This window comes from Somniosus microcephalus, chromosome 18 (genome assembly GCF_052327205.1).
Source record: "Somniosus microcephalus isolate GS21.2 chromosome 18, FLI_Smic_1.0, whole genome shotgun sequence".
Classification (NCBI taxonomy): domain Eukaryota; kingdom Metazoa; phylum Chordata; class Chondrichthyes; order Squaliformes; family Somniosidae; genus Somniosus; species Somniosus microcephalus.
Window position 1 is genome coordinate 55,479,325 of NC_141004.1, and position 17,008 is coordinate 55,496,332.

A 17,008-nucleotide genomic window follows, 5' to 3' on the forward strand; every position below is an offset into this window, starting at 1 on the left:
AAACTCTGAAATTCCCTCCTTAAACCACTCCGCCTCTCTACCACTCTCTTCTCTTTCAAGACGCTTCTTAAAACCAACCTCTGTGACCAACTTGTCCCAATATCTCCTTCTTTGGCTAGGGGTAAATTGTTGTCTGGTTACACTCCTATGAAATGCCCTGGGACATTTTACTACATTGAAGGCGTTATATAAATGCAAGTTGTTGTTATTGTCTATTTAGCTAAGCCCTGAAAGCGCAGGTTGATAAGAGACAAGGTTAAGGGACCTCTAAGCTTGCCTTGAGGAGGACATTAATAAACTTGCAGAATGGGCATATAATTGGCAAATGAAGTTCAACACAGATAAATGTGAGGTATTACATTTTGGTAGGAAGAATAGGGAGGTCACTTATTACTTGGAGGGTGCGAGTCTAAGTGGGGTAGAGGAACAAAGGGATCTTGGAGTACAAATACACAAATCACTAAAAGTTGCGAAACAGGTTAGCAAGGCCATAAAAAAACAAACCAAACTGAGGGTTTATTTCTAGAGATACAGAATTGAAAAGTAGGGAAGTTCTGCTAAACCTGTATCGAACCTTGGTTAGACCACACTTAGAGTACTGCGTGCAGTTCTGGTCGCCATATTATAAAAAGGATATAGAGGCACTGGAGAGGGTGCAGAGAAGATTTACAAGGATGATACCAGAAATGTGAGGGTTTACATATCAGGAAAGGATGAACAGGCTGGGTCTCTTTTCTCTTGAAAAAAGGCTGAGGGGTGACCTAATAGAGGTCTATAAAATGATGAAAAATGTTGATAAGGGCCTTCCCCCTTGAACTGCTGCAGTCCTTCTGCTGATGGTGCTCCCACAGTGGTGTCAGGTAGGGAATTGAGTGGATAGAGAGAGAATGTTTCCACTTGTGGGGAAGAGCATAACGAGAGGCCATTAATATAAGATAGTCACCAAGAAATCAAATCGAGAATTCAGAAGAAACTTCTTTACCCAGAGAGTGGTGAGAATGTGGAACTCGCTACCACAGGGAGTGGTTGAAGTGAAAAGTATAGATGCATTTAAGGGGAGGCTAGACAAGCATATGAGGGAGAAGGGAATAGAGGGTTATGCTGACAGAGTTAGATGAGGAAAGACGGGAGGAGGCTCGAGTGGAGCATAAACACCAGCATGGACTGGTTGGGCCGAATGGCCTGTTTCTGTGCCGTATATCCTGTGTAACGCTGATGTCCTACTGGCTAAAACCGTGTAGCTTACCAGCACAGAGGATTGATGGGCTTCCTACTGCTTGTCTAGCTAGGACCACCTTATCCGGTGGGTATCTGGAGCTTAGTGAGAAGAACCCCAACCCCAGGTCTACCCGTTCAGATCTCTTGAATGAGCCACGCTGACTTGTCAATTATCAACTGTGCCCTGAAGTACTGTGAACATGACTGGCTGAGGTATTGGGTTACTGAGTCTAACACAGAGGATTGACACAGTTCCAATGCCCCATGTTAGGGACATCATCTTGTAACCAACTCAATCCCGAAGAAATGCGGTTTGCTAACAGAAAATAAAAGCAAGTTAAATTCCGAACTTTATTTCCCCGTGTGGTACAAAATAAAAACCAAACAAATTTAATCCAGTTTTCTTTCTACACAAAAAAATATTAATACTATATCATACACCTTAAAATAAGAATTTGTAAGTTTGTATTGTCTTTAAGACCGAGTCCAGATGTTATGATGTGGGTGCAGAAATACCACTACTTGTGCACCACCTGGTGGACTATTGGTAGAACTGCACATCCAAGATTTTTTCCCCCTGCTCCTTTAACAATAACTTGCATTTATATAGCGCCTTTAACGTAATAAAATATTCCAAGGCGCTTCACAGGAGCGATTATCAAACAAAATTTGACACACCGAGCTACATAAGGAGATATTAGGACGGGTGACCAAAAGCTTGGTTAAAGATAGGTTTTAAGGAGCGTCTTAAAGGAGGAGAGAGCGGTAGAGAGGCTGAGAGATTATAGGAAGGAATTCAGAACTTAGGGCCTAGGCAGCTGAGGCACAGCCGCCAATGGTGGAGCAATAAAAATTAGGGATGTGCGAGAGGCCAGAGATCTTGGAGGGTTGCAGGGCTGGAGGAGGTTACAGAGATAGGGAGGGGCGCAGAGGGATCTGAAAACAAAGATGAGAATTTTAAAATTGAGGCGTTGCTGGACTGCGGCCATTGCCAGCGAGCACAGGGGTGCTGGGTGAACGGGGCTTGGTGCGAGTTAGCATAGGGGCAGCAGAGTTTTGGATCACCTCAAGCTTACAGAGGGTGCAAGGTGGGAAAAATGCACTTTAAACTTTAAAATCAAAGGTGATCCAATCAGCACTTCACTGACATTAAAAAAACTAATGTTTATTCAGACTATGTACATCTGTATTAAGCAGTACCTGCACAGAGCTCCAATTTGCTGTAGTCATGGGCGCCTGGTGCTATCCGCTCCCACTACTCTGAAACTATAACTGCAACTATTTACGTGTTCACTAGTGTCCTTCAGGGAATGGGACCTGCCAACCCCTACATGTGACTCCAGTCCCACAATCTGTGGTGATCTCACTCAATTCTTAGGGATGAACAATAAATACGGCCTTGCCACTGTCACCCACATTTAACTAAAAGTATTTTCAGGATGTTGCAAGGTCCTATTTATTGTCTATCCTTAGTTGCTTTGAAATGATGGTGATGGGCCTTCCCCCTTGAACTGCTGTAGTCCTTCTGCTGATGGTGCTCCCACAATGGTGTCAGGTAGGGAATTCCAGGATAATGACCAAGTGACAATGAAGGAATGGTGATATATGTCTAATTCAGGACGGTGTGTGACTTGGAGCGAACTTGGAATATAGAAACAGGAGTAGGCCATCCAGCCCCTCAAGCCTGTTCTGCCATTCAATTAGCTCATGGTTGATCGGAGCCTCAACTCCATTCACCCACCTTTGATTCATATTCCTCTATACCTATACCAAATAAAAATGTCAATCTCAGTCTTGAAAATTTCAATTAACCCTGCATCCACTGCCTTTAGGGAGAATTTCACATTTCCAATAACCATTGGATGATAAACTGCTTCCTAATTTCACTCCTGAATGATCCAGCTCTAATTTTAAGATTGTGTCCCCTTGTATTGGATTCCCTCACCAGAGGAAATACCTCTGTATCTACTCTATCGAATCCTTTTATCATTTTAAACACCTCAATAAATTACCCTCAACCGTCTAAACTCAAGGGAATACAAATAACAGAAAATGCTGGAAATACTCAGCAGGTCAGGCAGCAGCGTGGAAAGAGAAACAGTTAACGTCTCAGGATGATCACCCTTCGCCAGAACTGATGAAAGGTCATCGACCTGAAACGTTGACTCTCTTTCTCTCTCCTCGGTGCTGCCTGACCTGCTGAGTGTTTCCAGCATTTTCTGTTATTTCAGATTTCCAGCATCCGCAGTATTTTGCTATTGTGTCAAGGGAATACAACTCAAGTTTATGCAACCTGTCCTCAATTTAACCCTTTATGTCCTGGTATCATTCTGGTGAAACTGTGTAATATCCACTCCAAGGCCAATATACTCTTCCTGAGGTGTGGAGCATAAACTTGGCTTGTATTCCCTTTAATTCCTAGTCCCTTGCCATTAAAAAAATATTCCAATTTGTCTTTCTTGTATCCAGAGGATGACCTCATACTTCCCCACATAGAAATCCATCTGCCATAGTTTTACCCATTCACTTAATCCATCTTGTCCTGTATTCATGCAGCTGGTATCGACCCACTACCCAGATGGAGGGAATCGTGGGACGCATTCAACATAAAGAACCAACACCTCAACACTGACCCAACAGTACAGGTCCCTGGCTCCGACCTCCCTCGGAGACAGTGGGCAGCGCTCAACCCAGCCCGCACAGGACATGGACGCTGCGGCCACCTGCTCCACAAGTGGAAGGTGAGAGATGGCCCGAAGTGCGACTGTGGCCGTGAGTCCCAGACCATGGAGCACATCACATCAACCTACCCACTGAGATCTGCTGCGGGAGGCACCTCATTTCTCCACTCGGCATCTCAGGACACCATCGAATGGATAACCAAACTAGACATCCCATTAGAAGCTTTTCCAGTCATTCAAAAAAACATCTGGTTCCTTTGGAGCTTCCTGCTCCCATCTACACAACTTACTGTGCCTCCTAACTTAGTGTCATCTGCAAACTTAGATATACAACTCTATATTCCTTCGATATATATGGTGAAATGCTAAGGCACATGGGGAACACCACTTGTCACATTCCACCAATCAGAGTGCATTCCTTTTATCCCTACTCTCTCTCCTATCTCCCAACCAATTATTACCCCATGTTATAAAGTTACCCTCAATTCCATGTGCTTTCATTTTTGCTAATAATCTCTTGTGCGGAGCCTTATCAAGGCCTCTGGAAGTCCATATAGACACTCCCCTGTCCACCATGTTTGTGGCCTCCTCAGAAAATTCAACTAGATTAGTCAGACATGACCTACACCTCACAAATCCATGCTCGCTCTGATCAGCTTATACTTGTTTAAATATTCAAGTCACTCTGTCCCTGATGATAGTTGCGAGGAATCTACTGGAATCTAACATGTCTGTAGTTTCCTGGTTTCTACCTCCCTCCTGTATTAAATAATGGGGTCATCTTTGCAATTTTCTAATCCAAATGGAAGTGACAGTGTTCCCACAACATTGTATCTCTTGTCCTTCTCAGTGGTAATGGGTCGGAGGAGGGGGAGGTGCTGGTGAGTTGCTGCAGTACATCCTATGGATCATACATACTACAGCCACAGTGCACCGGTGGTGGATCTTGAGTCTAGTGACATCCCAAGTGCAAATTAAAGTCCAATTTTCACTCACCTAGAGGACTGAAGGCAGCAGTATGGAGGAAGGCATCATTTCTTTATATATTTTCTTTGCATTGTTGGCTGTGACAAAAATGGACAGTAATTCGACTACATGGATTGACTCTAAACCTATTTTAAATTTTCCCAACTCCAACCTTGTGCTGATTTAAAAGATTGTCACTCCAATAAATTGCATGAAAGAGCCCCTCAAAGAACAAAATTCAAACACATTGGGGGCGATTGTGTGACTGGGGGCGCGTTGGGAGGCGGGACTGCTGCTTGTCGGGTCGATGTCCCGCCTCCATCGATTTGTGGCCAACCCATGCCATTTTCCCTTGATTGACCTTGGGGCGGGCTTAGCAGGCCAATTAAGGGGAAGCCGGTTGCAGAACACGTCAATGTATGACGTTTCATCTGTCAAAATGTTTTGACAGATGAATTGTTATCGTTTGACAGCTCTGTGAAGCTGTCAAACACTGACATTCTCTGCAGTTTGATGAAGTCTTGCATACAAGACCTCATCAACTTTCTTTCTTTTACAGAATGGAGATGGTTGTTGCATCTGTGAATGCAACGGCCATCTGTCATCTCCAACACAGAGGTCCGAGACTCTCCGCATACACACCGACTGAAGCCTGCAGGAAGAAACAAAGGTAAGTACACTTTTACTAACACTTTGCACTTACCTCAGATACTCACCTCCCCACTCTTGCACCCATCACTTACCTTGACACCACACTTTTGCACCCCCCTCCCCGACCCCCGCAGACCCAGTACTCGCCTCGCTGACCTGGCGGGTTTTGGAGCCTTTGGGAAGTCCGCACTTGAGGGCAAAAAGGGGATAATCCTATTTTCTGTCTGTTAACTGCCTGTTAACAGGCAGTTAATAGGCTTTAATCCCTTCCCGCCTCCAAGGAGACGGGACCCGGCGTGGGACGGCTACCCGCCTCCTGGGAAGATGGCATGGAGGCGGGTTGGGCACCCGCCCCCAAATTCTGTCATTTTCCCAGCAGTCCCGCCTCCATACCCACCTCCCCAGGGCTGGCAAAATCGCCCCCAATGTATTTTAATGGGATCACGGCTCCCCCGATTGCCTACTGGTTAAATGTACCACCCAATGTAGCTCTTAGCTATAGTGATTAGAAAGATCCCAAGTTCAACTCTTGGTCAGAGGCAAGTTAGCTAAATGTCAACTGAGATGGTAGTGGGGACAGGACAAATGGCTTCAGTGTCTGAGAGCTGGGGCGAGGGTGGCGGGTTTAAAACCCACCAGGGTTCCTGCCCTGCTAGCCGTCCTGTGACCCCTGCTCAAAGTGTCTATGTGTGGACATTGAGTGAGGACAGGGTTGGCTCAGCTGTAATACCTTCCATGGTCGAAAAGAATAAGCTGTCAACATTCACTGTCTCGGCTCACTCATATAGAATGGTCATTTGGGTGAGTTACCCAAACACCCACCGTACCTTCCCGGCATGAGTCACTGCCTTCACAAAAGGGAGAAAAGGATGGAAAAATAAATCAATTAAAAAGTGATCTCTGATAAATCTAAGCCCATAAAGAGCAGGTATCATCACTGTAGGTTTAGAAGTCGCAAATGGAGTTACAGTGTGTATATTTTTTTCTGATTTCTTGTTATATTTTGCACATTACTTTTTCAGGGTATTGACTGGGTCATGTTACTGAGCTGAATTAACATACATTAACCCAGAGTGTTTCAGTAACCTTACTGTTTTCACTGTACGCAAATTGAGCTTCCTTGGCTCTACAACTGCGTGTTTCCAATACCAGTATAATTCAATCAAGATAATTAATGGGAAATTAGGCCTCTTATCTTACCATTTGGTATGAATGATGGCTTACCATTGAGTATGAATGATGGCTTACCATTGAGTAAAATGGCACCTATCCGAATAACTCAAGAAGCCAAGATCTATACACGGGGGTCAAATTGAATTTGGAATAGATGCTAAAAAAGCAGATCCCTCGAGCATGATTAATCCTCAAACCCCACAGCCTGGAAGAGGTGCTAAGGAATGTGGTACAATGTTAGAAAAAAAAAGTCCATGAATATCAAGAGACGGTCAAGGAGAAGACTGCACAAGGCTGGCAGAAGGACCGGAGACTCTGAGACCCCCCCCCCCCGCCCCCAAGTCTATTAAGGGTTACTCGCCAGAATTTCCTTTTCATTAAGTTTTTGGAGGGGGTTGGTGGCTATAAGTTTGGTGATAACACCACTGATTCTGCCAAGCTGTTTTTAATATTATTCATTATATTGTGTCACCCAACAGTTTGAAAATACTGACCAAATGTACTTTAAACTAATGCAAATGGGTACCAATGTACAGCACATGAACAACTATTTGACTTTTTAATTTGTTCTTGAAATGTGGGTGAAACTTGAAGACCACATTTATTGCCTAATCCTATTTGCTCTAAGAAGGCCTTCTAATGAGAAGGTGCTAGTGGGGCTTCTGCTTCACAGCAATTGTTTGTACAACTGAATGACTTACTAAGCCACATTAAAAGTCAATGTAGAGTAGGACTCAAGTCACATGTAGGCCAGGTAGAGGTGGCCGGTTCCCTTCCCGGAAGGACATTAGTGAACCAGTTGTTTTTTTTTACAACAATCAAAGAGCTTCCATTTTTCTGGTGCTAGTCCACAAATTACCAGGATTTATTGAATTCGACTTCACAACTTGCCATGGCAGGATTTGAACTCACGACTTCTGGTGGTACCATAACCACTACACTACTGCACCTGTAATAATGTTCGTGCTCTTTGTCTGCACCGCAGAAAGCTTTATATGTAAACAGCAGAGTTCAGAATCAAAACAGCAGTCTTTTCCTGAAACAAGTGAACTTTGCAAATGATGCAATGGTCTAAAGTTACATGCTCATAAATCAAATGTTCGTATCTTCACAGTTAATTGATTTACATTCTTATCCATGGTGCATGCCTCTTAAAAAGAGCCCTTATCTTGTCTCAGAAAGCAGAGGATGAAAATAAGAGGGAAGAAGTGGGGGAGGCAGACACTAGTGGCACTAGGAAAGGCCAGCCAGAATTCATGTAGTGCAACGTAGGCAATGAGAAACAAAACCTGAGAGAGAAAGCTGCACTTGCAGGATCCTTCACTGCCCCTCTTCACAAAAGATAACGACATCTCAGTTGCTTGCACGTGGAAAATATGAAGTCATTTGTCAGCCACAGTCGTCTGCTCAATCTCTCCCCATCCTATGCCTCAAGACACTGGGAGACAAAGTTCCGCACAGCTCGAGGCACCAAAATGGCTCAAGGCCAGCAGCTCTCCATTTTGATGCTACATCCGTGTCTCATTGTGCAAAGGAGGTGGTTCTCTGTCAGTTTCATAACTACATTGGTCCATAACCTACCATTCTCCCCTGTACAGCTCAAGGCCGTTCGTTACCAGTTAGAGCTCGTTGATGTCATGTGATCGCCAATGTGACAGGTGGTTGGTCAGTTTATAATGACACTGCGGCTGATGTATTGTATCTTTATCCAGCTGACTGTGTTCACGCTCCTCAATGTGTGTAACAAGCAAAACCGTTAACAAGTACAACAATGATAACTAGTAACTATATATTGGCTTCTAATATTTATTTCTGGCTATGAAAAAATATCAAGAATGTATTTTTTTGTTGAAGGCTTATCCAGAAACTTTCTGCTTGATGCTGAAAAATTGGTTATGATTGTTTTCAATTCAATTCAATTTTTATTTGTCATATATGCAGTAGACGTGTGTACTGCACAATGAAATGTTGATTTTTACGAGTCCTCCCAACATTGGAATAAATATGGCATAACAATGATAAAATACTAATAGAAATACAGTAATAATAAAACAACAGTAATAAATAATAATAAATTATACGTTCATGAGTCTTATGGCCTGGGGGTAGAAGCTGTTTCGAAACCTGCTGGTACGAGACCGTATGCTTCGGTATCTCTTACCGGACGGGAGCAGGGCGAAGAGGTTGTGGCTGGGGTGGCTCGCGTCTTTAATGATTCTCAGGGCCTTCTCCCGGCACCTCTCGGTGTAGATATCCTGGACAGCAGGTAGTTTAATTCCTATAGTATGTTGTGCAGCTTTCACCACCATCTGTAGAGCCTTGCGGTCTGTGGCGGTGCAGTTGCCATACCAGGTAGTGATGCAGCCAGACAGGATACTCTCGATGGTGCACCGGTAGAAGTTGGTGAGAATCTGGGGGGGCCATTCCAAATTTCTTCAGTCTCCTAAGGAAGAACAGGCGTTGGCATGTGCCTTCTTTTTTTGATTTCAAATTAAATCAAAATGTAAAATAAACAAACTGAGATGGCCCTGCGTCCTGCACTTTCATTTTCTAGAATGTTCCAATACAGATGCTATGTCTTTTCCTTCTGGAATTCATTCCCTCACTGAATATATGTAGATGGTCACTTGCTTTGTGTCAGATATTTCACAGAAACAGTTGGATAGCTTGGAATGTCCATTTGTGCCATATTGGTTATTGCCCCTTTGGCTCTAACATAACTTCTTGTAGTTTTCATTCATAGTTTCAAAAAAACAGAAACTCCTTTGTTATTCATCTATGTTAACAAGTTCCTACAGATCTATAAACCATAGCTTTGTATGGATACAGATGGAAGATTTGGGACTCAGTATTGGTCTAACAACATGCGAGATTAACACCCCTACACATTTTAAGTGTGCAGAACAATTATGGGAAATGGAAGCTTGACTTACCTCAGCCAGGTCCACCGTCACTTGGTGGTTTAATTGTTAGTTCCCTGATTCTGTGGCAATCCAGTATGGCTGCATTTAATTCAATACAAAGATTGCAAACTTTTAATTACACCAAAAGCAAGATTTTACTGCCAGAATTAGCATACTGGTATGAGCAGTGACATTACCGCAGGCAGGAGAATTTGGCCTTGATTCTTAAGAGGGCGTAGTAATGGATGTCTGATCAGAGCCAACATTAACCCTCACAAAGCCCTTCTCCCGACAACAAATCGCCAAATGCTGCATAACACATTGTTAAAAGGCAACTCGGAAATTGTCACAAAGGTCAACAACTAAGCACAGTTTTCAAAATTTATTTTCATATATATACATATACAGGTTCATATGGCATCAAGTCCTGGACTTCAAAATGCAGCGCACAGATTCTGAAAACTTGTCACTGATTGCCATTAAAATACCCAGCCTGATGCTTGTTCCAACTCTGTACAGAAACCAACCCTACACCAGTTTCAGTAAACAGTTCATCTTCAATAAAAAGCAAAACTATGGAAATTTCAATAAAACTATATCTTATACTGTACAAGTAAATCCACAAGTCGATCAACACAGCAGCTCCAAAACTCCTTCTGATCATAAAATCCTTACCATATTGTGTAAAATCACCTGAGTTGAGATCAACATACACACAGTAAATTATTAGTCCTGAGAATAGACTGATTTAGTCTGTGAGTAGTTTATGTTTGGTTCCCAGGATTTTATTGGACAGTACTAGGTAGCAAACCACAGTTCATTCATTCCTGCATGTGGCACTTGTTTCCTGGTCCCCATTTTCATTGGCCATTATCTATCAGAATTGTATCCTGTGTCATTCCTTCATGCTGAATTGCAGCTGTTGCCATGCCAATAGCTTCCTCCAACGTCTGCTGTTCCTCCAACTAAAGAGACAAATAATAAAAAGAGGGGGGTCACAAAATCAGCAGCTGTGGTGAGGCACTGGGTTTCTGGTGATTTAAACAATACACTCGTGGTTAATCTTTCTAAACTGTACAAGTTATTTTATGAGAGAGGCTTAATGCCACTACTGTGTCAATCGGTCCTGACCAAATGTTCTTCCCTCAACTAACTGGCCACTGATCTCATTTACTGTTTGCGAGACCTTGCTGTGCACGAACGACAATGACTGCACTTCAAAAGTGATTCATGAGATGTGAAGCACTTTGTGACGTCCTGCGGATATGATTAAGCAATACGCAAGTGTTATGCTATCCACTATTATGGTACCAGATCATCTTCCTGGCTCTAAAATTAATTTATTTTAGAGATGAAAAATAATGACCGTGTACCTAATTGCTGTTATGACTGAAACTACTGGATTCAATGTTATGCAATAGCTTTGACAGCTGTATGTAGCTTTCTAAAATGTTCACCTGCTCCGATCAATCTGATCAATCAACCCTCCCTTTCGGTTTGGCTATCATTCAGGAAACTTGCCCGCAGCAGAAGGCAGCAATCTTTTCTGAACAGGGTTACCATTATCCCAGAGAAAACGTATACCCTCCACCTGCCTGTGACAATATTTACTTTAGTTACTGTAGAATCAACCAATGTGTTCAAATTAGCTTGTCCAAATTCTTCACATAGCAGTCAGTGAAGTCTGTGTGGTTATCGATAATCAGAAGGCAGTTCACCACCTATACGGTCACCTTCCTTGGGAGTTAAGGAACATATTGGTCCCAGCGACTGTTTCCCACACATAAATCGAGATAGATACCATGGGTGGATTGCATTAAACTCCCCTTTACCCTAGTTGGAATGTATACTTTGGTCTATGAACAAGCTGTTCAAGTATTTTCAATTCCATTGTTAAATATACTAATGTAACAGCACATCATCTCAACCAGCTGCTGTACATTTATTTTTTGATAGATTGAAGAACGCTTAAAAAAAATTAAAACAGGAAACTCAAGAATTAAAGGCAACCTTTCATATGCCATGCTTTCATATTCATTAAAATAAATGTTCTCATTTACATGTATTTTGAGTTATACATTATAGATACACAAGATTGGCAGCCCTGGTGTAATAAGGGATTCACTGCAAGTAAGAAAAATTCAACAAAGTCGTTTATGTCACTTTAACTTGCCAGGCCAAAAATGTAATAAGCAGGAAGTGAAGTAACAGGGATACACGTCCCAGAATGACGCACTGTTTTTGCACATGTTTCAAGACGAACCACTTTGCAACTAATCACTAGAAAAGAGACGACAATCCCAGATCTATCAGGATTTCCACATTTAATGGGAGCGGTGATTATCGGTAAGGTCATACCAAACCTTGCTGATCTTTATAGTTCTGTGCTACCTTCTTTTCAAAACTGAGGTCATGATAATTACTGCTCCCACTTCCAGCCGTTGTAAACCCACCTCATCGTCCGCCACAGTAAGTACCAGAATGGGTCTGGAGAGCACATGACAAAGAAATATAAAGAAGCTGAAGAAACAGCAGCAGATAGAAAAGAGCAGCAAGTGAAGTAACAGTAACAGAAGAAACAACATGACAGCACCAAGAGAAAAGCTCAATCCCAGTCAAGGGACAGACACATGGAGAGAAAAGGTAAACAACAAACAAAAGAGTGCAAAACAAATTCAAAGTATTGCACGCAATTTACTTCATCTGTACAAACTTATTCGCTCTACTTCCTTGATGATTTTTTCTGTCTATATACAACCCTGGATCAAAATATATTAAAACTTGTTTTATATTTCGCTTGGGACATTTCCACCTTCATGTGCACAAGCAGATCAGGAAGGAAAAAGAGCAGAAAAAGTACTTGGTCTACAGGAAAGGTCAAAGTGTGATCTGTGAACGCTTCTGCAAATGTCATTCTTTTTGTAGGAATAATTCTAGGATCAAATAATACTTGGGTTCAGTTCATCTTCCACAGAGAGGTAGAGGGGTTTAGGGAGGGAATTCCAGAGCTTAAGGCCAAGGCAGCTGAAAGTATAGCCGCACGATTAAAATCAGGGACGCCCAACATGCCAGAATTGGCGGAGTGCAGACATCTCAAAGGCTTGTTAGAGCTGGAGGAGGTTACAGAGATAGGGAGGGGCGAGGCCACAGAGGGATTTGAAAATGGAGGCGCTGTTGGACCAGGAGCCAGTGTAGGTCAGTGATGGGTGAACGGGACTTGGTGAGAGTTGACACGGCAGAATTCTGGATGAGCACAAGTTTATGTAGGGTGGAAAGCATTGGAATAGTCAAGTCGAGAGGTAACAAAGGCATGGATGAGGGTTTCAGCAGCAGATGAGCTGAGGCAGGTTCAGTGTCAGGTGATGTTACGGAGGTGGAAGTAGGCAGTCTTGGTGATGGAGCGGATGTGGTCAGAAGCTCATCTTGGGGGTCAAACACAACACCAAGGTTGCAAACGGTCTGGCTCAGCTACAGACAGTTGCCAGGGATGGAAATGGTGGCCAGTGAATGGAGTTTGTGGAGGGGACCAAAGACAATGGCTTCAGTCTTCCCAATATTTAGTTGGAGGAAATTTCAGCTTATCCAATACTGGATGTCAGTCTGACAAATCAGAGACAGTGGAGGGGTCAAGAGAGGTGGTGGTGATGAGATAAAACTGAGCGTCGTCAGCGTACATGTGGAACCTGACATTGTGTTTTCGGACGATGTCGCCGAGGGGCAGCATGTAGTTGAGAAATAGAAGGGGCCTTGGATAGATCCTTGGGGGACTTGAGAGATAATGGTGCAGGAGTGGGAAGAAAAGTCATTGCAGGTGATTCTCTGGCTATGATTCGATAGATAAGAATGGAACCGGGCAAGGGCAGTTCCACCCAGCTGGATGAGAGGAAAGGCATTGGAGGAGGAAGTTGTGGTCAACTGGGTCGAAGGCTGCAGATAGGTCAAGGATGAGGAGGGGTAGTTTACCACCGTCACAGTCACATAGAATGTCATTTGCTAATGAAATTGCCCCCAAAAACCTGGCTTACTACCACTAACATCATGAATAGAGTCTGATTCCCAAACCTTAACCAGAGTCAGACATTCAGTACACTAAACAAATACAGTAGATGTGAAAGAGGACGATCAGTTTGTTTTTACTTTCTGTTGTGTAACTGTGTCTCAGCAGTGTGGCCCAGAAATTCGGGTCTCCGCGGGTGAGTACGCACGGAGTACCAATGGAAGTGCCGGTTTCGTGCATGCACTGCGCATGCGCGGGAAACCGGAATTTCCGATCCATTAAAGGAAGGGGTTCAGAGGTCAAACATGTATGCCGGAGAGGCAGCGCATACGCATGGAACGTACGTTTTTTTTTTTTTTGCAGGTTTCTCCGGGAGGGTAAGTCTCCAGGAGTTACACATGTAAAAAGCAGGCGCAAGGCCTGCATTTAACAAGGTAAGTGGTGAATTAATTAAAATTAAAACATTTTTTCCCACAGGTTTATTATTTTTAAATACCTTAAAGGTAAGTTTATTTTTAGCCCTGTTAGAAAATGTAATTAATTTTTTCAAAAATTTAAATTATTGTTTAAAATAGTTATTTTATGTAATTTAGTTATTTTAAAAATGTGATTAAAAAAAAATTATTTGAAGTTTTAGTCATGTTTTGGGGCTTATGGTTTATAGTTTTGACAGCTCTGCCTGTCAAACTTATGAATGAAGCATTCCCTGCTACCATTGGCTCTCCATGGCCCACGTGATCCCAGGGGACGCATCGAACTAACTGCGCCCCTGGGATACGCAAGCACTGCGCGCCGGCAGTTGGAGGCCCAGGATCGGAATCCCACACAGGTCCACAGCTCAACGGCCGGCACGCTAGGTAAGTGCAGGTCGGGGGCTTGCACCCGCGGGAAGCCTCCAACCCGAATTTCAATTTATGGTAAAATTAACAAATTCCCATGTAGCATGTTAATATTCCCATAAATTGCATTCCCATGTCGTAGTTTGATTTATTCTGTTCTTCAAAATTATGTTAACTCTGCAGAAGACGATGGCCCCAGTCCTGCTGCAACCATGGAGATGTCCTCTGTGGACTATTAGGCTGAGGTTTGTTTGTTTTGTTGTTCAAATTCCCTTGGGGTCAAGGAACAACCTTGACCTTTTCTTGGAGCTTTCACCTGTAGTTGTTCATCTCCATCAGGAGATTAAAAGAAAGTTAGGGAGATACCATGGCAGTGCTAATCATACCTGGTCTCAGAGTGGATTCACTGGAAGAAATAGACTTCAATTGTTTTATGGTTTATGATGTCTGTGCTGTTTTTCACACATGGTCTTGCAGTCTTGGATACAGAAACATTATCCATTTTGAAGCATCACACTTACCCACCTGTACTGCTATCTGTGTACCATTCGCAGTTGCTACTAATGCTACTTGCTGATGGTGCTGCACCACTTCCGCTGCATGAAGAGCTGCTAAAGCCGAGTCCCCAGTTACCATCCCATCTGATGTCACTATAGCAACCTGGCAAAAAAAGGTTCACAAATGAAGGCAAGTAAAGCCTGTCCACTGTATAAACTTCATCAATCCATTAGTTTCATTCCATTTTATAGAAACAAGTTGTGCATACAGAATTAAAAAATCTTTTAGAAAATAAGCCAACACGTACTAAAGGAATGTGTTGTTTTGGCTAGTGACATTGTCCTAGTTGCCCCCATTTCCCCCCACCCCCAATTACACAACCTTTTTTGGTTGCGGGGTTCCAGCCCATGAGCATCTCCATGAAGGCCATCAGGACCCAATAGGAGATGTATTTGAGCAGTACAAGAAAGGCACCCCCTCAATTCAGCTACGCTGTCCGACCCCTCCAAGTTGACACAGCTGAAACCCACCTGCTAGAGACAGGACTGGGTGCGCACATCAGAATGGCCTACTGCTGTTCCTATGTTAGATGCAAAGTAAAGCTCCCACTACACAGCCTCAACAGTGTGGATCTTCCATTTTGCATCCCATGCAAGGCATCCTATAATTTGAGTAAAACTGCCAATTTACCACTGAACTGGGGTCACTTTTGAGCTATGAACTAAAGACTGGGTTAAGATATCCTAGACTCATTGGAAGGATTCTTACAGTTGGCAGTGAGTGTAGTCTTTCATCTCAATAGCCGGAGGTGGAATCAAACCCAATTCCCTGAAGTGAATGGGCAGAGTTCTTTTTCACCAACCCATCATTCCCTATTCATGCACCATATTGGACATCAAGTAAGTCAAATCACACTTTAGAAAATCTGAAATACAGCCTGCAGCACGGTGGCATAGTGGTTGGCACTGTTGCCTCACAGCACCAGGGACCCGGGTTCGAATCCAGCCTCGGGCGACTGTCTGTGTGGAGTTTGCACATTCTCCCCGCGTTTGCGTGGGTTTACTCCGGGTGCTCCGGTTTCCTCCCACAGTCCAAAGATGTGCCGGTTAGGTTGATTGGCTATGATAAATTGACCCTTAGTGTTAGGGGGATTAAATACGTGGGGTTACGGGGATAGGGTGGGATATGTGTTGGTGTAGGGGTTACGGGGATCGGGTGGGATATGTGTCGGTGCAGGCTCGATGGGCTGAAATGGCCTCTATCTGCACTGTGGGGTTTCTGTGATTCTGTGATTGTTAAATACTTAACAATAATATTGGCCCAGAACTTCGGGTCTCAACGGGTGAGTACGCACGGGGTACTCACCCGTAGGCCCAATGGAAGTGCTGGTTTCCTGCATGCACTGCGCATGCGCAGGAAACCGGCACTTCCGTTCCCCTGAACGAAGGGGTTCAGAGTTCGAATGCGTGTGCAGGAGAGGCTGCGCGTGCGCATCGAACTTACTTTTTTTTTGCAGGTTTTCCCGGGAGGGTAAGTCTCCAGAAATTACACATTTAAAAAGCAGGCGTAAGGTCTGCTTTTTACAAGGTAAGTGGTGAATTAATTAAAATTAAAACATTTTTTCCACAAGTTTATTATTTTTAAATACTTTAAAGCAAGGTAAGTTTATTTTTAGCCCCGTTAGAAAATAAAATTATTTTTTTCAAAAATTTAAATTGTTGTTTAAAATAGTTACTTCATGTAATTTATAGTTTATTTAAAAAATGTGATTTAAAAAAAAAATTATTTGAAGATTTAGTGATGTTTTGGGGCCCGTAGTATTTATAAGTTTTGACTTATGAATGGGCATTCCCTGCTCCGATTGGCTCCCCATGGCCCACGTGATCCCAGGGGACGCATCGAACTAACTGCGCCCCTGGGATACGCAAGCACTGCGCACCGGCAGCTGGAGCAGGCCCAGGATCGGAATTCCACGGGGGCCCACAGCTCAACGGCCGGCGCGCAAGGTAAGTGCAGGTCGGTGGCTTACACCCGCGGGAAGCCCCCGACCCTAATTTCTGGGCCAATTTCTTTTGATTCTGG

The 17,008-nt window shown here is 43.4% G+C and overlaps 1 protein-coding gene across 9 annotated transcripts in view; it reads right to left on the reverse strand.

Moving 5' to 3' along the window:
• Window positions 1-9,959: 9,959 nt before the first annotated feature.
• Window positions 9,960-17,008, reverse strand: part of LOC147105285 (zinc finger protein 76-like) — a 78,465-nt gene continuing 71,416 nt past the window's right edge. For 8 of the 9 annotated variants that reach the window (XM_086011482.1, XM_086011486.1, XM_086011485.1 and 5 more), the window contains 2 exons: window positions 14,954-15,088; window positions 9,960-10,557 (listed from right to left, as the gene is read on the reverse strand). In XM_086011482.1, coding sequence (XP_085867608.1) covers window positions 10,453-10,557; window positions 14,954-15,088 — 240 coding nt within the window. In that variant the 3' untranslated portion in view covers window positions 9,960-10,452. Of the gene's footprint in view, window positions 10,558-14,949; window positions 15,089-17,008 lie in introns of all 9 variants that reach the window. The other variant, XM_086011488.1, reaches the window with a different exon arrangement.